Below are 24,126 nucleotides of genomic sequence, written 5' to 3'. Positions count from 1 at the left end.
TAGTCTGTACCTGTGGCCAGAAGGAAGGGGGATGAAATACTGATAAAGTGGGTGGTCTGGATCATTAAAAATTAGATGTGCCTTCCGGAGCGTATATGAAATGACACAGTCTGATAAATTACGGGTAGGAATACCAATCATTTTTCTCACTAAATTAGTTATCTTTAAGAGTTGGTTCTTGTTGGTAACTGTTAGCATAATAACAAATGGTACCATACATGAGAACTGGCTCAATAATACTTCGATACAGAAGAAGAAGAAGACTAGGCTGAACAGACAGATACTTAAGTTTACGAATAACTGTGAGTCTCTGTTGACAGCACTTGTAAATACCTACAGTGTGCTGATTGAAGTTGAGATGTTTATCCAATGTAATGCCACGATATCTGGAATGTTCCACCATTTCAACCATCTCTCCGTTAATGATAATACTGAAAGGATGGGTCAGTGTTTTGGAAGAGCTAAAAGCCAGTTCCTTAGTCTTTGCGATATTAAGGTGGAGAAAGTGATCGTCACAGCATTAACTGAAATGCGCTATGGAGCGTTGATGGTCCATACAAGAATCATTGTCCTTATTAAGAAATGCAAGAATGGCAGCATCATCTGTATATTTAAAGTAATGAGTGGTGGTGACTGGACTCTGACAGTGATTTGTATAGTGAACATAAAGAAGTGGACTAAGTACACACCCCTGAGGGTGCGATGCTGATGATTTGTAATGGTATTTATAGTAGAAATCATTAGAATTTCTGTGATGGTTTCTGTTGTTTTTTTTTCTTTTCTTTTCAGAAGAGATGGTAATTTTGTATATATTCAATTCCTGATCATTAATTTTTTTTTTTATAAAGGAACACGTATATATTTGTAATATCTAGCATAACAGCGCCCTCTGGTGGTGGTTTTCTGAAAATTAATTTTAATATGAAATTTGATGTGCAATCTTGATTATCGACTCAAAGAGAGAGGTTTAATAAATAAATAATTCATAGTTTGGGAATCAATCTCGCATTTTAAGTGTCTAATCAATTTGTTTACTTAATTTAAGCGTGTAATCCATTTAGAAATAAGACCATAATAATCAAAAGTAATCCATTTAGAAATAAGACCATAATAATCAAAAGTAATCCATTTAGAAATAAGACAAAAAATATGCATTTCTGGCTAAATATATTTTATATGGCAACGGAAATAAAAATTGAGATGACTTTCTTACTGCTAGAGACAAACAGGCATTTCAGTAATTAAGTTAAAGTGTGTATCAATTTTAAAAATGGAAAAAGGTAGGCATTGTTTGGTAATGTTTACACATGGATTAGATTTGTATTTTTTTTTTAAACTGATGCTTATTTATTGACCTGATATTAACAGGTAAAAACTGTCTCTTTAATTGGAGAACCAGTCATTATGAAGATGGAAGGTACACGCAATTCATCGTGCCAGGTAAATCACTAACAGCGATAAGCAAAACTGATTTAAAAACTGTTTAGTTTGGTGAAAAATGAAATGTACACACATTGCCCCGAGTGTTTTGCAGTACTTGTTTGATCAAACTGAAAGTTGTTGTGAAAGTAATTCATCTAATTAGGCTGATCTGTTGCAGTTTATCATGATTCAGTATAAAATTATTCACAGGCTGTATACAATGTTCTTACTGTACTGTATTACAGACAAATACAAAAAAAATTCTCTCCTTTCAGAAGAAGAAAAAAAAAGGTACTAATCTGTTTATTACAAATCGGTGTCACAAAATTTTATCAGGATTAAATTAGGAGGGGCAATTGAGAGCAAAGAACCAGCAGAACATATTTACTTTAGCAAATTTACACATTTAATGCACTATTCCTCTAAGTTGTGTTGCACTTCTAAGGTGTTCATTTGACTCAACCTCATACCTTTAAAGCTTTACTCTAAAAATGAATCATTGTGCATTTACGTACCATAAATCATTTGTCACAATATCCACATTTCCACGTTTTCCAGGTGAAAGATACCGTGCAAAGTATTGAACCCCCTGGAATAACAAATAACAAACGCACATTTTTCATTTCAGTATTTTTATAGCAAACTCTCAAAAAAACACTCAATATAATCGCCAGTGATGGCTCAACGGTTAAGGCTCTGGGTTACTGATTAGAAAATTGTGGATTCAAGCCCCAGCGCTGCCAAGCTGCCACTGTTGGGCTCTTGAGCAAGGTCCTTAACCCTGTCTGCTCCAGAGGTGCTGTATCATGGCTGACCCTGTGCTCTGACCCCAAACCTTCTAACAAACTAGGGTATGCAAAGAAAAGAATTTCACTGTGCTGTAAAGTCTACGTGACAAACAAAAGCTTCGCCATTTAACTGGAAATATTAAAACCGCTCCTGTTTTCTGAACAAAGACCACCCCAGTTAAACTGTCATCGAAGAGAGTGTCAGTATGAAGGAAAGGAGTGAAACGAAGAGTATGGAGCAAGTTAAAGATAAGGTAATAGAAGTTCATAACTTAGGACTAGGGTGCAAAATGATATCTAAGAGGTAGGACATCCAGTAAGCATTGTAAGATCAGTAGCGAGGACACCACCCATGCACTACATAGACAAGGCTCACCTTAAAAATTCAGACACTTGTGCTGGCTGCACGTTTATACGAATGTCCTCGTTCTAATATGTTATTGTCTCTATAGCAACAACTTTTATGTAGGACACGTAAATGGATTTGTTTTTTTAAAACTTGTGCAGTTGTTGGTCTGATGAAGTTTTCAGTGAGGACACGTTTATTTAACATTTTTCAAGGAGTCTCCAGTGTCACTGCTTTGTAACAGTCAGTGGTAAAGCTGTAACATTAAGGATTTCAACACAGGGGTAAAACTCGTCAGTGATCAGCTGTGTTGTGCTAACACGTCACACCATCCGATTACTGCTCATTTACCTATAACAGAATATACCATTGTGTTTCATTTCTTACTTCACAGATACGTGCCACAAATGGTTCCATTATTCTTTAGCCATTTTTGCTGTTCATGCCACTTTATTTTTAGACACCAGGCATGTCATACCCGATCAAACAAAAGTTTCCTTTAATACTCACTATAAAAAACGCGTTAGGTCTTGTAGAGACGTCACGTTCCTTCTGCACACGCTAACTGTAGATGCAGTCGACACTGATATTATAACAATGGACATTGTCACAAAGTAGCTTTATATAAATATATAAGTTCCAAATATAAATTGATACTTTTATCCCTGATGAGCAAGCCAGAGGCAGTTATGGCAAGGAAAAAACCCCTGAGATGACATTCGGAAGAAACCTTGAGAGGAACCAGAATGAAAAGGGAACCCGTCCTCATCTGGGTGACACCGCATGTGTGATCATAAATGATTTACCTTCTATAACTGTATACTATACGGTCAAAAAGTGCAATTGTGTAAACAGGAACTTGTGAACTTATGAATAATGGCATCATTCCCAATTCATTATAGTTTAAACTATCATTATTAACTGTTCAATGAAGGAGATTTAAGTGCAAAACTGAAGTCCTAAGACTATCCAAGGAAGAACATTCACAGCCATCTGTAGGGTTTCTATGTGGCACCATCCACAGTAATCACATTGGTCTTTAGGCTGTCCATGTTCGGCCGTTCAGCAGCAGCGTGTGATTTTCAGGTAATGAGAACTCCAACTCGAAGTAGGGCATCAGGATGGATCGAGCAGATCTGGAGAGCAGAACGGGTCAGGATCACTGGTATCTCAGCAGTAGCTCAACAGAGAGAGCGAGAAAGAGAGAGAGAGAGAGCGAGATCTACACCTTTTCAAGACAATGCTTTGAAAAACAAGGCTGAAATAAAAACCTTTGACACTTGTTTCCCTTTTCAGTCTTCCCCTGGAGCTCTAGCATCTGTTTTTAACGTTTTCATTGAACCTCACCGACGTGGGAAACTCGGGTGTTTTGAGGAAGCGGGATTTAATGTCCCCCTAGGAATAAACAGGTGAAAATGTCCTCTGATTAACCCACGGCTTTCATTCATTTTTAAATAAACACAGATTGCTTTATTTGTGAATTTCTTGTGTTTAAAATGCTTAAAATTCGACATTTCTTATTAAAGTAACACTTCACATTAAAGTTCTCTTAACTGGCATCGTTTACTCCATTAACGTCCTTCCTCTCACAGGTCTGAAGCATCCAGCAGGCTTAAGAAACTGTGGACTTCGGGCTGGACTGGCAGCTCCACCCGTGCCGTAATGCTGCAATTCACTTTATACAGCCCTGTTTACAACCTCTTTACCACGGTCACCATGCTTGGAGAAATGACGTGCATGGGAGCTGTTCTACCGTCAGTCTACATTTACTCTACCAGACTTCATCACTCTGCCTCTGCCCTTGATTACTGCACTACAGCTGGAGAGGTGGGAAAGCAAGGGCAGTCTTATCGGGCTTATCTTATTGCTCATATCACATGATGCCTGGTAGTAAGTACAGTGGCAGGGCTGATAGCAATAGTGTTTCATTTCAAAGGTTACATTTAGGGGTTTGATGGTATATCCAGATGTGATGGTGTACAGTCATTAAAAAAAAAAAAATCCTAATCATTCAGGTTGTACTCTACTGGAATCAAGAAATCACCCTATAGTTATAGTCAGGCACATCCCAAAGTGTTTTCTTCCTCTTATACAACAGGAATTTGCCAACAATTACATTATTTATTCATTATACGATATTATACAAACCTTTATTTTCATAAGTTTGTATTTAATGTTGGGGAATGCCTGTGAAGCCGGTTAATTCTTGTTATAATTTATGTTATACAAACTATAAAAGGTCATTTTTTTCACCACCACTCTCTCTTTTCTCTCCCTCCTGAAGTTAAGACGTAATCATAGTTGCTACGCAAAATCCAGATGTGCAACCGAAGTTCTGAAAAAGTTGTGGCAGTATGGAAAATTGCAGAAGGACAAACAAAAAGAGTCATTTTGAAAATTCACTTTCCTCTCGACTATACTGAAACCACATTATTTGATGTTTTACATCGTGGATTTCATTTATTTTTGAAAATATACACTCGTTTCAAATCTGACGACTGCAACACCCTCCAAAAAGTTGCGACGGTCGACTGTTTAGCGCTGTGTAACGTCACCTTTTCTTTTAGTAACACTTATTAAGCAGCTCTGCGTTGAAGACACCAGTCGGTTAAGTTTAACAAGCGGAATCTTCCCCCGTTCAGCCGTTATGCATTTCTCGAGATGCACAAATGTACGGGGCCTTCGTCAGGACTGCAGGCAGGCCATGCTCGCACGCGCACTCTCCATGCGCTTGTAATCCGGGCAGAATGTGGTTTGGCGTTGTCCTGCTCTGGATGGCAGCGTATGTTGCTCCAAAATGTGTACATAACATTCTGCATTAATGCTGCCCTCACAGATGTGCCCATGCTATGGGCACTGACACGCCCTCATACCATGACAGACGCTGGCTTTTGGACCTGACGCCGATAACAGCTTGGATGATATCCTTTTCCCGTTCGGGCCCGAGAACACGATGGCTGTTTTGTCCAAAATCTATTTGAAATGAGGCTCCTTATTTACCATGATTAGATGATTGCCTCGCTTGTTTCACATCACCTTCTTATTTCAACTTGTCACATCGCTACTGGTCTTAAATTGCCCCTGTCCCAACTTTTTTGGAACGTGTTGCATGCATGAGATTCAAAATAAACTTTTATCTTAAAAAAAAAAAAAAAAAACTATGCGGTTGATTAGGTAAAACATCAAATATCTTGTCTTTATATGTTTTTTTGTTTAAATACAAGTCGAAGTACATTTACGAATCACTCCTCTTTGTGTTTTTTTTTTTTTTTTAAAGCATTTTCCATACTGTCCCAACTTTTTATACTATTATAGCTGTTATAACTCTTAAATGAATGTGTTGTGAGTGAGTAATTTAATTTTCCTTCATCACTTCCATCTCTTTGCCCCTGCAGCTTCTCCTGCTCCTCCTCACTCTGCTCCAACTCTACTTTCAAACATACGTCGTATCTCAGAGAGGACGGGGGTACTGGACCGACTTGTGGAACTGGACAGAAGTAATTTTCATTGCTTTTAATATGATTTAATTTCCTTTTGCTATAGATCACTCTGACAGCTGATCACATACATTATCTCTCCCGTGCAGGTGATTGTAGTCCTACTCAGTCTTCTGTGCTTCATCTGTTCGGTGCATCACTTCACACTGATCACGGATACAACTGAAAAACTGCAAAGAGAAAATTTCAAGACGTTTGTTGACTTAACTCCTGCTGCCTCTCGGGAACAGGTAGCAGACGTGTAGATACGTGTCAGCTTCAAGATTTCTTGCAGAGAAACCTTGCCTAGGATTTGACTAAAGCTGCTTTCTCTGCAGCCTTTGAGTTGGTCAGGAGACCCGTCATGGGTCCTGTAAGGGTGCTGGCGCATATGCAGTATTTAGGTAGTTTGATTCAAACTCTCGGTGTAGTTCTTTTGGGATTGGTAAGAATGAAGAAATCCTTTTTAGAATGCAAACCCAAACGACCTGTCAGATATCGAAATCGAAGCAAGTCAAATGGAATATCCTCCGGGTGTGTGCTATCAGTGATCGGGTGAACTTGAATGTGTGATCTTGCAGCTGGTGTCCGTGGTGGCCATGTTGTAGTCGGAGGTGCATTCTGGGAAATGGAGTCAGATGAAAATAGTCTCCGAAAAAAACATTACTAAACTGTACCATGGGTATAAAACATGGCACAAATACTTTGTCCCTTTGGTATGTATCCTTCACCTGGGGGGAATGAATGTAGTGTACATTTACGGCTCATTTAAGCTACATAATTGGCCCTAAGGACCACTGTTGGACCATTGAGCAAGCATATTGTTATTGTGTATATCGTTTATACCATTGGGAATTGATAATCTCCCTGTACTGTACATTTGATACCGACAGAGCAGGAAAGGCAGGGATAGGTGGATGTAATGGCATAGTTTCTTTAACGAGTTACTGTATATATCCGAGTACTGTTATCTGCATTCAAAACACACGCAAAGAAGGATATCGGCAATGAAGAAAACCAGGAAGCAAATAGGAAGTGACGACAATGATTTGCGACTGCATCTGTCTTTCCTCGCCGTATTTGTTTGATTCCATTTTATTATGGTGCAGCAAACCGGAGGTTTGACTATAACGATTCCAGATTGCAGAATAAAGACTGCTTTAAATTAATCCAAAATAAAGGGAAGACACATGAAAATCCATGAATCAGTAATTTATACATGCCAGGAAAATTGTAATGAATATTTTGTCATGTAAAATAAGCTGTATACGATCTCTTTGTCTTCGACAGCGCACTCATTCACTTTATGGGCTCCTTATGTTCATTCTTCTGATTAAATGTTGCTCCTTGCTACGCCTAAATGAAGCTATGACCACGGCTGTATCTACGGTGATAGACGTCTTCTCCGGTCTGCTTTGGCCTCTGGTACACAAACATTCAGATTCAGAGCACATCAATTTGAATGAAAATGTGTAGCCTGCTTGATTTTTTATTTTTTTCCCCCCGCTTTTCGATTTCAGATAACTGGTGTGATCGTTGTTTTTGCTTACTCCTCCCTGGGGAACCTGATCACCTTACCAAAATCAGTATCTTCTGTTATCGCACATGGGTTCGGCATTGGAAAGCTTGGTGATTTGCACAAAAATCACCCTTCTTGGGTGCTTTGCATCTACGGAGGCTTAATCTGCATAGTGTTTTTTGCGGTGAAAGCAATGGTACAGTATGTGTAGCAAGTTCACTGAAAGAACCCACTATGAGAGCAGACATTAATACTAATTCACATGGTTTCTTTCGTTTGCATTGATGTTTTGCAGATAATTGGCGTACTCGGTTCAGTTGTGAAAAGGGCAAAATATAAAAGGAGAAAACATCCTCTGTCTGCATCCGAGCTCTGCACTTATATCCGGGATGTGACTCTGGCGCTTGTTGGCAAAGGCAAGCAGAAATGGACTGTTCATACCACCAGTAATGTAAGAGACATTTTAATGCTGGCTGTGCCTTTCTATAGGTGTACATGAACATAGTATTATAATGTGTTTGTGTTTTTAGCTTAGACATTAACAGGGCTGAGGACATAACAGAATACATGAATGAGGATTTGTAAGGCAATAAATAATTACTGTAACTCCAGCTAAATCCAGATTGGGTGACCACACATTTTTGTGTGCTTAGATTCAATTATTTTTATATTACTGATTGCGTTATGTGGCGCACGGTGGCTTAGTGGTTTGCACGTTCGCCTCACACCTCCAGGGTTGGGGTTTGATTCCCACCGTGGCCCTGTGTGTGTGTGTGGAGTTTGCATGTTCTCCCCGTGCTGTGGGGGATTCCTCCGGGTACTCCGGTTTCCTCCCCCAGTCCAAAAACTTGCATGGTAGGCTGATTGGCGTGTCTAAAGTGTCCGTAGTGTATGAATGGGTGTGTGAGTGTGTGTGTGATTGTGCCCTGCGATGGACTGGCACCCTGTCCAGGGTATACCCTGCCTCGTGCCTGATGCTCCCTGGGATAGGCTCCAGGTTTCCCTGTGACCCTGAAGGAAGGATAAGTGGTATAGAAGATGGATGAATGATTACATTATTATGGTAATTGAGAATGTGAAAGAAATCATTACAAACCTGATCATGTAAAGCAGGGTTCTCAGGGTACCTTTTCTGTTTTTTTTCTACAGAATTTTGTCCTGGAAGAGTTTGAGGATCTCGTTGATGAGCTCCTGGTCAAGCTCAACGTCATTTCCAGTAGCGATGAAGACCAGGACAACTATGAGGACCAGAATACGCTTCAGTCAGCATGTGACTACAGCTCAGAGGTAGACATTATACAGTAACTATTCAACTAGCTCTTACACGCCATCTATTTGTCTTTATTTTACAATGCTGCTACTTTCTCAAATCTGATGGGTCAGAAGGTGATGATTAATTCTGCATAACGACAGCTCTGACAGCAGTACCAACTGCTATGCAAATCACAATGTATCACTACTTCACTATGCTTCACAGATTCTAAGACTAATAATAAAATATAAATAAAAAAAACAATAATAAGCAGATAGAAAAAAACATACTTTTATTTAACAAAGAAAAGTATAATAGTTGACGTGGTGATGTTTAATGTAAGGAGATGTTTATTCACCATTAATGGAAGGAGTCTCTGGTGTCAGCACTTTGCAACACTAAGTAAGATTTCTGCTATGGGAGAATATTCAAGATGGAGGGCTTTGTGTTTCTTAGTAGCATGACAAACTGTGTTTTTTAGTGTTATTACTGTTGGAAATAAAATAGACATGAAATAAACACGAGGGAGACCAAGTATGAGTAGTATGCAATTTTACTGAGAATTCACTGGGCTGGTGGGACTCATAATGCAGAGATGGTGTGTTTGAAAGTGTGAAGGATCCTTTCTCAACGAAAATCCAGTCAGGAGTGACACAGACCAGATCAGGTTATTTTTAAAGAGTGAAACGAGACAAAATATAAGGAGCCGGGCTGCACCTGCGAGATAAGGGCTCTGGGAACGGTCTTGTCTCGCAGGTGCAGGGGGCCGCGAGAGAAGCTAACTATAAACAAATTGGTGTTTGGGTCATCCTGAATCTAAACATATGGGGGTCTGGGTCAACCTGACCCTAGAAAACCGTATAAATAGGAGAGCTTCAGCTCTGGTTTTTTGGGATCACCCTTGGGACATCTCAACTGTGTGGATCTCATGCAACAATAAATTTGGACCCTTAAATTTCTCCTCACTCACGGGCCCGGTGTCTTCAATGTCCTTCAAACTGGTTAATATATGTGAGTATCTGATTCTGTGTTGAATATTAATTGTCTTTGGGTAATAGGCAAAATTTGAATGCAACATTACATTCAAGACATTCTTGTGAGAGAATGACTGTTTATACCTGCTGCTATAATGTAGGGGATAATATGAACTAACTTGCCTCACAGACTTTCAACAACCTTAAATTAAACTTTAAAATTGTAAATGAAAAGGTATGACGTGTTTTTCTTTAATCAATAAGACACTGTTTGCTTTGGTAGAGGAATAAAACACTTTGGGGTGTGCTGTTATAGGAAAGTAATCAACTTTGGGGTGGTAAGAGTAACTCCACTTTGCATTAGGCCGTATCACACTACCCTGCTGGCATGTTTATTCTGTATTTATTCAATTGTTTGCATAGGTTGGTGCTGAAAACAAAATGGAGGAAATGGAAATAATGCCAAGTACGTGTCGTGAATTTTTACACCCTCATGAGGAAAACAGTCTCAGGTAAAAAAAAAATTCTTATTGTTGAAATGAACCTCAGTTTAGATGCAGTACAATTCACATAAATGCAGAGGTTTATCGGTGTGGTTAACGCAACTGTTCAGTGCTGTGCTTGGACTGTGTTCTGGATAAAACTGTATGCCAAATGTATAAATGTAAACAGTGTCAGCTCCGTAAATATGTACTTGTTTCATTACAAGGTCACTGCTTGAATGGAACACCCTGCAGCGCTTTAGACGAAGTGGGGAAACAATCCGTGACTGGGCTTTTTACGCTGATCAAAAGGCCCATACGAACATCTCCACATCCCCTGTAAAGAAGCTAAAGGACTCCCAAACTTCTCTCTGCATAAAACAAATGACCAGTGTTCATATTGAAGGCAGTGAGATGCTAAGGGCAAATAAATCACAAACATTTAAGATGACCAGGGAGGACAATGAATGCAATAATACTATCCCGAATCAAGCTTTTAGCTCACAACTCCCTCTGGGTTTCATCTCTCCGACTGACGCGCTCACAAAGCATCCATCTCGCAGAAAGTCATGTGGACAGTTCGGTTTAAATGAATCATATGTAGAAAAACATGAAATACAGGCTGAAGAGGAAGCTGTACACATTCCAGGTCAGTGCTGTTGAGGGTTTTTTACAATGCTTCATGTTACAGTGATGCAATACAATGAAGAATGTCAATAGAGACTTGAATTTAAGTGCAAAAATCAGAATTAGAACGTTATTACTTTGAAAGTACAGTATGAAACATATCTCCAGTCTTTTGATATGATGGATAACAAATACACAGGATCAATTTATTTAGGTTTGTTGCATTAAAAAAAAAAAAAACGTAAAAACTTAAAGTTTGATGATACTTTTATTTATTGTCTAAAAAAATCGATAAAAGGAACAAAAACAAACGAAAGCAATGTGAATGTTCTAATCTTTTAAATAAGATTAATTTGGACAAGTTTGCTAGAGATTATAATGTGGGATTATAATGTGAGATTATAATGTGGGTGCAGTAGTATGATCTTGGCTAACTAGTTTGGCATATTAAAAGATTAAGCAGTTCGGTGTTTGACTGCTTTTGCCTGCAAGTTACTTTGAAAGCGAATTAAAAATGACAAATTAATAGAGAGACTGAATGCTTTTCAGAAAATGATTACACATGTACTTCATTTTGAATCTCAAACATTCGGTAGTGTGCCCTTAAATGTGAAAATTGAAAAGGGTCTTTTGCAATCCACTAAATTCAGTGACAGTTCAATTTTAATGGTATAATGCAAATGAAAAATAATACAATTATTGTGTACACCTGCACGTTCATGCAGTTATCTGATCAGCCAATCATGTGGCAGCAGTGCAATGCAAAAAATAAAAAAATAAAAAAATAATTCATGCAGATACAGGTCTAGAGTTCAGTTAATGTTCACATCCAACATCAGAATGAATAAAAAACTGTGATCTCTGTGACTTTGATCAGTGCATGGATGTCGGCACCAGAAGGACTGGTTTGAGTGTTTCATAAACTTCTGATCTCCTGGGAATTTCACACAGAATGGTATGAAAAACAAAAAGCATTGAGTGGGTGACAGTTCTGTGGGTGGAAAAGCCTTGTTGATAAGAGAGGTCCAAGGAAAATGACCAGATTGGTTCGAGCTGCCAGGAAGGATATCGTAACTCAAATAATGACTCTAAATAGTAATAATGACAGAAAAACATCTCTGCATGCACAAAACCTCGATGTGGATGGGCTACAACAGCAGAAGACCACATTGGGTTTCACTCCTGTCAGCCAAGAACAAGAATCTGGGACTATCATGGGCACAGACCATCACCATGTCTTTTTCCCGTCTTCAACTGTCCAGTGTGGGTGAGTCTGTTCCCATGAGTCTTGTTCTTGGCTGACAGGAGTGGAACCTGGTGTGACCTTCTGCTATTGTAAGGAATCGATGTGTTCTGAGATGGTTTTCTGCTCACCACAATTGTAAAGAGTGATTATTTGAGTTACTACAGACTACCTGGCAGCTCAGGCCGGCCTGGCCATTCTCCTCTGATCTCTCTCATCAACAAGGTGTTTCAGCCTGCAGACTCTCCACTTACATGATGTTTTTCACACCATTCCGTGTAAACTCTAAACACTGTTGTGTGTGATATTCAGGAGATCAGCAGTTTCTGAAACACTCAAACCAGCCCATCTGGTACCAACGTCCATGCCACAATGAAAGTCACAGAGATCACAAATGAGCAGCCCAGACGTTCCTATTAAACCGGACGGGCGAGTGTATGTATGCTAATGTTAATATAGAAATGTGAATCTTGGCGAAAATCTCTAGCGATGATTTTAATGTAGTAGTTATGTTGTTTGTTTGTTTTTTTTTTTTTTGTAATGTTATTATGTAATATGTACTCCTTTTTTATTTTAATTGCTGTGATTTGATGAATAGAAGCTTGTGTCTAAAGAGCTTGTTGTAATATTACACTTTAAAAAAAAAAAACCCAACCTTTTCTTCTCAATAAACGGTTAAATTCTTCGACAGAGAAGTTTATCGTGTGACGTTTCTCTCTGCATTCAGCAGTTTTCTGTCTTACTTGACAATTATCCAATCAGAGCTCCGAACGTACGTGCGGTACGGTCTTGAGTGGCGACTTCTGATTGGTAGAGCCCAGCGTCCGCTAACCAATCAGAGCGTGGCAAGTCAGACAAGTTTGAGTCGTGGCGTGGAACCAAGAAGCGAACCGAAGGCATTTCACATAGACACCTTTAGAGGGGAAAGCTGGATTTCAAGCAGAACCTGGCGTTTAAAGGATAATTCAGGGTTTAGTTTATATAGCCTCTAAAATAAATAAATAAAAAATAATAATAAGCTCCGCACTGCTGCAATAGTGCACTGCCTGTGTGTGGGATTAGTGGAAAGGCTTGAAGAGGACCGAAGGCCCTGTGGAAGGAAAGGCAGAGAGATGAAGAAGCTGCCGCTGCTGTTGATCGTGCTGCTCGGGTTAGCACACTTCATTACCATCAGCACAGGAGAGGAAGAGGGTGAGGAAGGGCTGGGATCATCACTCAGACTCACACTTACACCATCCTGCATTAGTAAGGCTGAACTGGCCTGATAGACAGCCAGGAGTGTAAGGGTTGGGGATGCATGCACATTATTAATATACACATGAATGGCTTTGATTTTTTTTTTTTGCATTAAGTAAAGGATCAGTTCATGTTTTCAGGGGGGGAAAGTAGCCATCTGAGCATGAGCAAGTATGATTAGTGATATAAGAGATTGTGCTGTAAGGCTCAGAACGAATAAGGCTGAACAACATGTATACTTGTATTGCATCTCAATGACTGAATGATTTTTTTTTAACAGGACCAAAACTTATAAGCAGCCTGGTGCAGATTGCAGAAATCTCCTCCACTTCGCCGTTAATAAACTGCAAAGTGTAATAATGCTTCAGTTTGTAATTTCTAACCTATGTTATGGTTGTTATACGTCTCCTTATTTTATTTTATTTATTTTTTTTATAAATACTGCACAAAGTGAAATATGAGAGTTAAATATATTTACGTTATCTCTGCATGTCTGTGTGCATGTGCTCATCCTACTTTTCTCTCATGCTCGTTCTCAAAATAATGCGAGTACGTCTATGGACAAAAACTCTGAAGTCAGTTGAGAGCCAGTCATCACCGCTTAAAAGTTTTTCTGCGTAGTAGAAAAAGGCAACATTCTGCCAGCACGGTGTCTGGACGTCACTGTTTGGTTTTTATATTAAATTTGTCTTTTACCAAAAAAAGACAACAAAAAAAAAAAAAACCCTTGTGGAACTGGTGAGGAATGGTCCTCATAGCTAGTTCTGGCCATTTCTAGTACGTGCAGTAAGGGTGGAAGATATGCCAAACATATCCTATAATGATTCTCAGAAACACTTCGGTGATACACAATATGCATCACGATATTTAGGTATGTCGTCGTGTTAAAGAAACCTGTGAAGGACTACATGAAGAAATTATACTGTTATTTATTGTCTACAAAAATAGGAGGAATGTTTAAAAAATAAATAAATAAATAAATAAGGGGGAAGAACTGAGTACAAAGTCATTGTTTAACATCGTCAGCTGCTTCCAATTTGTTTGTAACTATTAATAAAGTGCACTCATGATGAAACACTCATGATGTCAACAATATGATAGAAGTGTTTTGTAACTATTTCTGATTTTTAACTTAAAGATACTTGATTCCTATATTTAATGTCTTCAGAAATTAATTAACACTTTGGGGGGGGATTGTAACTTATCACAATTAAGTTGAATATTTTAACATGAAGTCTGTGGTTTCCAATCAATTTGTAATTCTTATTTATTTATTTATTTATTTTTTTTATAGTGAAATAAAAAGCTATCACAATGTACATGATATCTAATAAAAGTGTATTGTGACAGACATCACAGTATTGGTTATACGGTCATATTGCCCAGCCTTACTGAACAGACAGCTTGTGACAAATTATATAAAATATGAAAAAAATTTGAGAAACTGTTTAGCCAACTTAAGTGTTGTGTGAATTTCAGGAGAAGAGCCGAGTAAAGACGCCGACGGTGACGCTGAAGACGATGAGGACGATGAGGATGATGACGATGACGACGACAGCACGGAGGTCAAAGAGGAAAACGGTGTGCTGGTTCTCACTGATGGTAACTTTGACACGTTCATCGAGGACAAAGACACAGTGCTGGTTGAATTCTATGCACCGTGGTAAGTGCACTGAGAGCTTGTATTGGGCCTTTACATGGCGTGTCACTGTGCAAACACTTGCTCACTTTAAAAAAATATTATTATTATTTTTTTTTTATCTACCCTCCTCCCTAACAGGTGTGGCCACTGCAAGCAGTTTGCACCGGAGTATGAGAAAATTGCTCAGACTCTCAAGGAAAACGATCCTCCGATCCCTGTGGCGAAAGTAGATGCCACTGTGGCTAGTGCACTTGCGAGTAAATTTGAGGTGTCTGGATATCCTACTATCAAAATTTTGAAAAAGGGTGAGGCGGTGGATTACGATGGAGCGCGAACTGAAAAAGGTGAGTGTGTTCTCCTCTGTAGGGCTGTATGATGTGCATACAATTGAATGCTGTGAAGTATATGAATGCCTTGAAGAATTGTTGAATAACAACAATGGAAAAATACATTTTAACCTCCTAAGAATAGAGTAGGTGTAATTCAATTCAATTTGATTTGTATAGCGCTTTTTACAATAGACATCGTCTCAAAGCAGCTTTACAGAAATATCAACACGGTGTACAGATATTAAAAGTGCGAATTTATCCCAACTGAGCGAGCCACTGAGTGGCGACGGTGGCGAGGAAAAACTCCCTAAGATGTTTTAAGAGGAAGAAACCTTGAGAGGAACCCGATTCAGAAGGAACCCGTCCTCATCTGGGTAACAACAGATAGTGTGAAAAAGTTCATTATGGATTTATATGAAGTCTGTATGGCGTTAGGAGCAGCCGTAGTCCCAGCAGTCTGGAATTAGAGAAGATTTGAGCTCCATCCAGAGGCAGAAAGGATCTGGATCTCTAGTATCTCCTAGTAGGTTCATGTACTGATGCCTGTCATATGCACGTTAGGATGTAATGTTATTGCTCCTCTCTAATCTTAAGCACTTAAAACAATATAGTTTGGTAATTTGACCGTGTGAGTGCTCAGTAGTTTCAGATTCACATTTTCAAATACTCAAGATGGCTACGGTAATATGATCTTTATTTCTGTACAGTTGAGGGGAAATGTTTGGATTAGATATGACACAAGAGTACTTTTTTCAATACCGGTACTGAAACCTTGAGTACCCATACCCATCCTCTATTGTCCCTTTTTATTTATTTATTTATTTATTATTTATTTATTTATTTTTTTTTAACTGCTAAGTTTTTAAGTTTTATTTTTGTTTACTGGAGCACGTGACCGTTAAAACTCTTTCACACAAAAATCACTTGCGTTTGTATATATGACGAATAGAATACAGTATAACTGTAATAAAATCAATCTAAAGGAAGGAAAAATAGCAAGTCTTTTATTATATATCAACATCTGGTTTCAGAAGTACATTTCTTTTCCCATTCTAATCTTTGCCATTTGTTACAGGATCAGATATCTGATCCACTGTTTTTGCTGGTATTGGATTGGGGCCATCTCTAGTTTGGATTCCTCATGACTTTTTTTTGTTTGTTTGTTTTTTTTTTTTTGTTTTTTTTTTAATTGATTTAGAAATCAAGAATGTTTTTAAAAAAAAAAAAAAAAAATGAAATGTGGATTATCATGTAAAATGACAACAATGCAAAGCACCGTGAACAGAAAGGGAGCACAAAAAAAATCATAAAGTTAAAGAATGAGGATATTTAGACGAAGGGACATCTGCGAAACCGAACACACTGAATGTCTCGTTGCTCAAAAAATAAATGACTTTATGTGCGAGTGTACAGACTTTTACACTCCGCTGTGGCCCCTTTAATTTTGAGTCCAAATTCATAGTGTTTTACACGTAAAAGTTTGAAATAACGATGGAGCGAAAACAGTCAAGAAATGAGACTTTCATGAAAACTAAATGTGTAAAACGGTACAAATTTAAAAACGTAATTGAAGTGAAATCCCATTAACGGTAAGTAACTAAACGTACTGTGTGTGTTTTAATGTGGGTTTAATCTTTCAGCTATTGTTGAGCGAGTTAAAGAAGTTGCACAGCCAGACTGGAAACCTCCTCCAGAGGCCACACTGGTGCTGACAAAGGACAACTTTGATGATGTGGTTAATAATGCTGACATCATTCTGGTGGAGTTTTATGCCCCCTGGTTGGTACTTTACAGGATATTTGAGAATTTCTATTGCACTGATTGTCTACTTGAAGTGTGTAATTAGCATCTTTTTTTTTTTTTCTTCTGTTTTTTGGAATAAACAGGTGTGGGCACTGTAAAAGACTCGCTCCTGAGTATGAGAAAGCTGCTAAGGAACTCGGCGCTCGAACCCCTCCTATACCACTGGCTAAAGTGGATGCCACTGCAGAGAATGACCTCGCCACCAGGTTTGACGTAACCGGATACCCAACACTCAAAATCTTCAGGAAGGGGAAAGTGTTCGATTACAACGGACCACGGGAGAAACATGGTATGTCATGTTGTTGAACTTTGTTCTGGTGTGTGTGTGTATATATAAAATAATAATGTGGTTCGTAACTTATTGGTGTGAATATGGTTTTGTCCAGGTATTGTTGATTACATGAGCGAGCAAGCAGGCCCTCCGTCCAAGCAGGTGCAGGCCGTGAAACAAATTCAGGAACTGGTGAAAGATGGAGATGATGCTGTGATCGTTGGCATGTTCTCCAGTGAAGAGGACGCTGCCTACGAGATCTATCAAGAAGCATGTGAGTATCAGAATAGTCTAGGTATTGCACAACTATTCCTTTTGACTAATTGAGCAGCAGTTAACTAGTCCTCTTTTTTCCATAGTTAGTCCAAAAACTGATTAAGGACACGGCTATTTATAGGCGTTATTAGTTTTATTAGTTTGGTTATCTGCTGAAGAACAACAGATTGAATTAACAGTCATACACAGGCTACATGTCATCGGTGCTTTTTATTTTATGTTTTTTTATTTATTTATTTTTTTTTAGGCTACGCTGTTGGAGATGAAAATAAAAATCATTGCAACAAATGTGCAAAATAATTGTGTAATAGCATACGAATATCTGTACCATTTTACACTATTTCTCAAATCCACTCATGTGGTGGACCTGGTGGTTAAGCTAACATCGTTACAGTCTGAAACCGAGAGCACGCAGCGAAGAAGCTCATGTTGATCAACGGAGCCCTCCTTATAGCTCAATGACTAGCATTCCTTAGACGGAGGACGCTTTGTCTATCAGCATGCGGGAAAAACCTCACAGACCTTGCTACAATGACCCGTCCGTAAACGAGTCTGGAGCGATCTTTTCCCGGTGTACTCTTACACAATGTGCAGTTAACTGTATAACTGGCTCTATCTTGTCGGAAATATTTCCAAACTAACAAGTACGGTCGTAAGAAGGAGGAACTACACCCTCCTTCAATTGTAGGTCTTTATTTTTCAGGGCCGAAATAACAATTGTGTGGTCCTCACCAACTTCTATAAACAAACAAATAACCCCAGGTGACGACAAAAAAAAAAAAAAAAAACCCACAGTGGATTTTAAGTCTTTTTTTTTTTTTTTTTCCTCCATATTGTTTGGAGATGGCCTTATGACCCTTCACAAATCGAAGAGCGGCAACAGGTGCTTCTCTTAGGTCATGCCTGATGTCCTTTCTTTTTGGCGTGATGGAGACGCAAACCTCAGTGCTCCAGAACTACCAGAAGTTCTGCTTTTATAGAGGTGGTCACACTTCTTGATGATTAACCAATCTTGTAATTTAATTAACTTGTCTACTTTCATTAGTAACACATAGCTGATAAGTACTGATTGTGGAAGCAGGAAGGCTGTACTTATTCCCTATCCCCCCCCCCCCCCCCCCCCCCCCCCCAGCATGGTTTGAGAATGTTGGTTAAGGGAAACAAAAATACTACATATTGAAATACGTTGGGTTTTTATTCTTTATGTCACATGGTTATTTCTTTATAAACGGACCACACAATTGTTCATTTCACCCTGATATAAAAAACATAGATAGATCCTCCTTCAATTCTATCTATCTATCTATATCTATCTATATTAGTTCCTCACAGCAGTGAATATATTAATTGACTAGTCCATGGAACCCCTTGTATAATAATCTACTTTCCTAATTTTTCACTAGGTACGGTGCATCCGGAAAGTGTTCACAGCGCTTCACTTTAGGCTGTGAATACTTATGTACATGTGCTTTTTTTTTTTATTTTTTTTTTTTTATCTTTAATAAATTTGCAAAGATTTCAAACAAACTTCTTTCACGTTGGCATTATGGGGTGGTGTTTGCAGAATTTTGAGGAAAATGATGAATTGAATCCATTCTGGAATAAGGCTGTAACATAACAAAATGCGGGAAAAGTGACGCGCTGTGAATACTTTCCGGATGCACTGTATGTGCTGTAATTTTAATTTTCCTGTCATAGTACACGCTTAACATTGTATCATGGTATACAATATCACCGTATGTAAATGACATGTTTGCCACTGTACATCACTTTAACAGTCCATTATAGCGTAAATATGGTCCTTTATCTTGCATTTCAAGGGGACCAGTAAATTTTATGATGAAAGATAAAAACATAGTTAAAAACCATCAAATACACTGGCATGCATGATTTACTTTCTACATGATGTTACCGTCACTTCTACATGCAGCAGGCTTTCGAACGTACAGGAAAAAACAAGAAAACCACTACACATGTCTTGTTCTGGCTGAAGATATCTCGCAACGTGCACAGCACAAAATAAATTCAAAGCCCTCGATGGAGATTAGTGTAACGTCATGTGTTCTACTACGACTGCATTACTTGGTCATTTTAATTGAAACAGACTAATGATTTGTAAAATCTAATGTTTCTGTTCTTATCAAAATGGCGCTGCTATCCAGTCCTAATATTGATATTCTGTTAAAAACTGCCTACTTCAAAGAATGCATATAATGTGTCTATATGGCTGTATCGGAGTAGGGACTGGTGTAGACGTACTTTAGTTCACTAGTGAAAAATGCCGTAATTGGGTCATTCTCTGAGTATCAGTAAGCTGTGCAATCCTACAAGAAAGCTGTGCATAGTCACTGCATTGTGTGTTGAATATTGTGGTTGTTGGCACATTTATGTCGAAATGTAAAAATAAAAAAAAATTCTTACCTGATTTCTAGGCAACACCCTCAGAGATGACTACGTGTTCCGCCACACGTTCACTAACGATATTGCCAAGTTCCTAAAGGCCTCACCTGGCCAGGTGGTCATGCTCCAGCCGGAGAAGTTCAGGTCGAAACATGAGCCTTCATCCCACACCTTAACCATTAAAGTAAGTCCCTGGATGTCCTTCATAAGTAAAATGAGGTTGGCGTGGGGGGGGTGGTGATGTTTGTATAACAGTGTGATATATATATATATATATATATATATATATATATATATATATATATATATATATATATATATATATATATATATATATATATATATATATATATATATATATATATATATATATATATATATATATATATATATATAAGAGCTCAAAGTGATTAGGCAGAAAGCACAAAGAAATTAAAAAGAGAAGAACTAAGTAGAGACATACACTGACTGTACAATTTATTAGGAACACCTGATAATCAACCAATCACGTGTTGGCAAAGCAGTGCAAAAAAAACATCAGGTTAAGAGCTTCAGTTAATGTTCACATCGAACATCAGAACGGGGGGCCGGGGGAGGACGGAATCTCATTGACTTTGAGCGTGGTATGGTTTGAGTATTTCAGAATCTCCTGGGATTTACACACACAAAGTCTCTATAGTTTACACACGATGGTGCGAAAAACGAAAAATACCCAGTAAGCGACACTTCATTCTTTATTGATGAAAGAGTTTATGGTGCGTGTGTGTATGAGCATGGATGATTAGAAGATGAATAAGAAAAACAAAGATGCGGGTAAATAAAAACAGAAATAAAGAAATGATTTTACTCATAAATGATAGTGTATAAAAGAGTGTATGTCTTTTCGCTGCTTTTTTAAAATGTAGTTGCCTGCCTGACCTCAACTAATAAGTCATCTATTTATTTATTTATTTATTTATTTATTTATTTATTCTTACTTGCATGTTCTAAGTATAGTTGCATGTTTCCCCGTAGGATTCCACATCTGCCTCAGAGGTTGAAGATTTCTTTAAGAAACACACACTGCCCTTAGTGGGACACAGAAAACAGAGCAATGCTGAGAAGCGATACTCCAAACGTCCGCTGGTGGTTGTGTATTACGGTGTTGACTTCAGTTTTGATTACAGAGTTGGTAAGTGATCAGTATTCTCTTCTATAGAAATGAGCCAGCATATAAGCTTTGAAAGATTTGGTCAAAGGAACGTCCTGGGCATGTCAGTCATAGTGTCCATTTCCACAAACATCATCGCTGGCAGCTTTGGTACATCGGATCACTTGATGCGTGCAAAATCCCATGGGATTGCCTGACTGCAAAATATAGTACGTGTGTTCTGTTCAAACAGTAATTAACTTGCAAAAATGGGCTGTTGAGCACTGTTGAATTCTCAAGTTAGACTCTGCTGCAAGTCAACTCGGAGGTGTATATTAATACACATGGTCTGATACATTATCACTTCTATAGTAAAAATCTGTTTACAATATGCTTTCTGAAAATGTATTTTCTGCTAAGTGTGCCAGTGTTACTTTTTTTTTTTTTTTTTAATATTGTAATAATTGCCTATAGTTTACGATCACAATATTGTATTATTAAATGTATTTTTATTTATTTATTTATTTATTTATTTTAAAAACATTCAACTTCTGCTATATGAGAGACATTAACTCCAGACATTAACTCTTAACTCCAGAGATATTGTTTAATTGATTATAGGGCTGTACCACTTGCATTTGTTATCCTGGATCTAGACATTTCTTTTTGTCCAGCACCGTTTTAACGGTCTCGATTTTTGCATACAGCCACGCAGTACTGGAGGAGCAAAGTGTTGGAGGTGGCCAAGGACTTCCCAGAGTACACGTTCGCTATCGCGGATGAGGAGGACTACGCTGACGAGCTGAAGAGCCTCGGGCTCAGTGAGAGCGGCGAGGAGGTGAACGTCGGCATTCTTGGCGAAGGAGGGAAGAAGTATGCGATGGAGCCGGAGGAGTTCGACACTGATGTGCTTCAGGAATTTGTTCTGGCCTTTAAAAAAGGTGAGGAGTTGCCAGGTTTGCTACTAGTAGAACACGACAGGGCCGTGAAGGAATTCTTGTTCAGTCAGTTATGGTTAGATAACATTTGGACCATGGCCAGGTTTTGCTTCATGGAGACATAAATACAGTGTTAATAGAAATTAATTCAAGACTTGATATTGGCACTTTACTATAACTGGTGCAAACTACACTGTAAGTGTAGAACACCATAAAGTCGGACACTGAGGCTCCAGACAGTTTTTCCTGTCTGTTGTGGTGTTTCGTCTGACTTTGGCGAGTACCCCAAAGTAAAAGAACAAAAGTTTTTTGTTTTTTTTAAACTTTGAACAGAATTTTGGAGTAATGATGACTTGTAACGTAGATTTAAATATTTATACCATAGCTATTATATATATTATAGCATAACTATGGGAGCCCATACAATCCAAATCATTACCCATTTGTCTCCAAGTGAAAATGTAACGTTCATAGTTGATCGAGGCAATAAATTGAATTGAGTGACGTCGTAGTGCCTGACTTTGGGTGTGGTTTTTGGTTTTCATTTTAGGAAATACATAAATATAACGTTAAAAACCAAAGGATATGATTTGAATTAAATACGAAGTGAACACACATTTTCCATCGGAGTGTTAAAATTGTACCTTATTTTGTATAACTGATTATCGGTATGTGGGTATTAGACAGCCAATGCATCTTAATGGAACTGTGTTTACAAGCCTTTCACTAGTCCTTATTAGTGACAATTGTATGTATCATTACTCTGTAACAGGCAAACTGAAGCCCATCATCAAGTCGCAGCCGGTTGCCAAGAACAAGGGACCTGTGAAGGTTGTTGTCGGGAAAACCTTTGATGAAATTGTCTTGGATGTCAAGAAGGATGTCCTGATCGAGTTCTATGCGCCGTGGTGCGGTCACTGCAAACAGCTGGAGCCCGACTACCTCGCTCTTGCGAAGAAGTACAAGAACGAGAAGAATCTGGTGATCGCTAAAATGGACGCTACGGCCAATGACGTGCCTCACGACGCCTACAAAGTGGAAGGATTTCCTACGATATACTTTGCCCCCAGCAACAAGAAGCAGGATCCCATTAAATTTTCAGGTGGTGAGAGAAACATGGAGAGTTTAAGCAAATTCATAGAAGAACATGCAACAAAATTATCACCGAAGAAAGATGAACTCTAAAGGTTTTTTTTTTTTTAGAGAAACTCTGAACCTGACGTGATAAAACGCAGACCTCAGCTGTCTGACTTGATCTTGCAGTAAGAGTGGTTTCTGAAAGCAGAATTTTCTGTTCATTCCAAAGCACTGTTTGTTAGATTTCTTTTCGAAACCTTTTTTAAATAATAAAAAAAATAATAAAATTGGAAAATGGGGAAACAACCGGCTGTTCTCTTTTAAGATCTCTTTGCACACTTCCATTGAGATAGGTCTAGATGGATAGATGCTGGAGCTGGGACCTTTTGCTGGTTCTGTAACAAGCCTGACTTATCAGAGCAGCATGGATAACTTATCAATATGAATACAATAATAAGTGTTGCCAGGCAAGTAACGATTCACACATTCCACGGTTTGGAATTTATTAGTCTGAAATCTCCTCCAGGCTGCAGCTAGCCTATATAAAAACCAATTATTAATTTTTTTTTCTTCTATCTATCGATATCGATCGCAAATATTTTGATATTAATTAGGATAAAATTGATTAATGGCTTGTTTTATTAGTCAAGATTGTTTTTTTTTTTTTTTTTTTTTTTAAATCTAGGAAAAATATCCTGGACAGGCCCTCCGGAGGCCTGGATTAAAGATTTTGACTGTATAGGAAGAGTGCATACAAAGACTACATTTACACCGGGCTTTTGAATCCCATGTGCACAAATCGGATGTTTTTACACAATCGATATGACATGCGATGGAAAACACTCATGGTGAATGTAATGTGTATATATTTAAAAAAAATGTTTTACAGTGTTTAT

The 24,126-nt window shown here is 38.3% G+C and overlaps 2 protein-coding genes across 2 annotated transcripts in view; both read left to right on the top strand.

Moving 5' to 3' along the window:
• LOC108256154 (polycystic kidney disease 1 like 1) overlaps positions 1-11,891 on the top strand; it is a 51,261-nt gene extending 39,370 nt beyond the window's left edge. The window contains 9 exon segments of the mRNA XM_053674687.1: positions 4,138-4,383; positions 5,952-6,053; positions 6,143-6,283; positions 7,323-7,457; positions 7,553-7,747; positions 7,847-8,002; positions 8,701-8,838; positions 10,201-10,289; positions 10,487-11,891. Of these exon segments, the coding sequence (XP_053530662.1) occupies positions 4,138-4,383; positions 5,952-6,053; positions 6,143-6,283; positions 7,323-7,457; positions 7,553-7,747; positions 7,847-8,002; positions 8,701-8,838; positions 10,201-10,289; positions 10,487-10,922 (1,638 nt within the window). The 3' untranslated portion in view covers positions 10,923-11,891.
• A 1,103-nt stretch (positions 11,892-12,994) lies between these two features.
• pdia4 (protein disulfide isomerase family A, member 4) lies at positions 12,995-23,536 on the top strand. The gene is made up of 10 exons (XM_017453682.2): positions 12,995-13,320; positions 14,845-15,028; positions 15,146-15,351; positions 16,977-17,115; positions 17,223-17,428; positions 17,526-17,684; positions 20,119-20,270; positions 21,101-21,257; positions 21,923-22,156; positions 22,926-23,536. Exons 1-10 carry the CDS (start codon positions 13,242-13,244, stop codon positions 23,336-23,338), a joined length of 1,929 nt encoding a protein of 642 aa, XP_017309171.1. The 5' UTR covers positions 12,995-13,241; the 3' UTR covers positions 23,339-23,536.
• Positions 23,537-24,126: the final 590 nt, after the last annotated feature.

The sequence above is a fragment of the Ictalurus punctatus genome, chromosome 23, assembly GCF_001660625.3.
Source record: "Ictalurus punctatus breed USDA103 chromosome 23, Coco_2.0, whole genome shotgun sequence".
NCBI lineage: Eukaryota > Metazoa > Chordata > Actinopteri > Siluriformes > Ictaluridae > Ictalurus > Ictalurus punctatus.
Note: the sequence above shows the minus strand (reverse complement) of the source record. Positions and strands in the feature narration are given on the sequence as shown.

What these genes read in the sequence shown, in the direction of transcription:
- pdia4 (XM_017453682.2), top strand. Translation starts at nt 13,242, where the DNA reads ATGAAGAAGCTGCCGCTGCTGTTGATCGTGCTGCTCGGGTTAGCACAC. An exon ending in GTTGAATTCTATGCACCGTG is followed by an intron (nt 15,029 to 15,145) that starts GTAAGTGCACTG and finishes CCTCCCTAACAG; the next exon opens with GTGTGGCCACTGCAAGCAGT. An exon ending in CCCACACCTTAACCATTAAA is followed by an intron (nt 20,271 to 21,100) that starts GTAAGTCCCTGG and finishes GTTTCCCCGTAG; the next exon opens with GATTCCACATCTGCCTCAGA.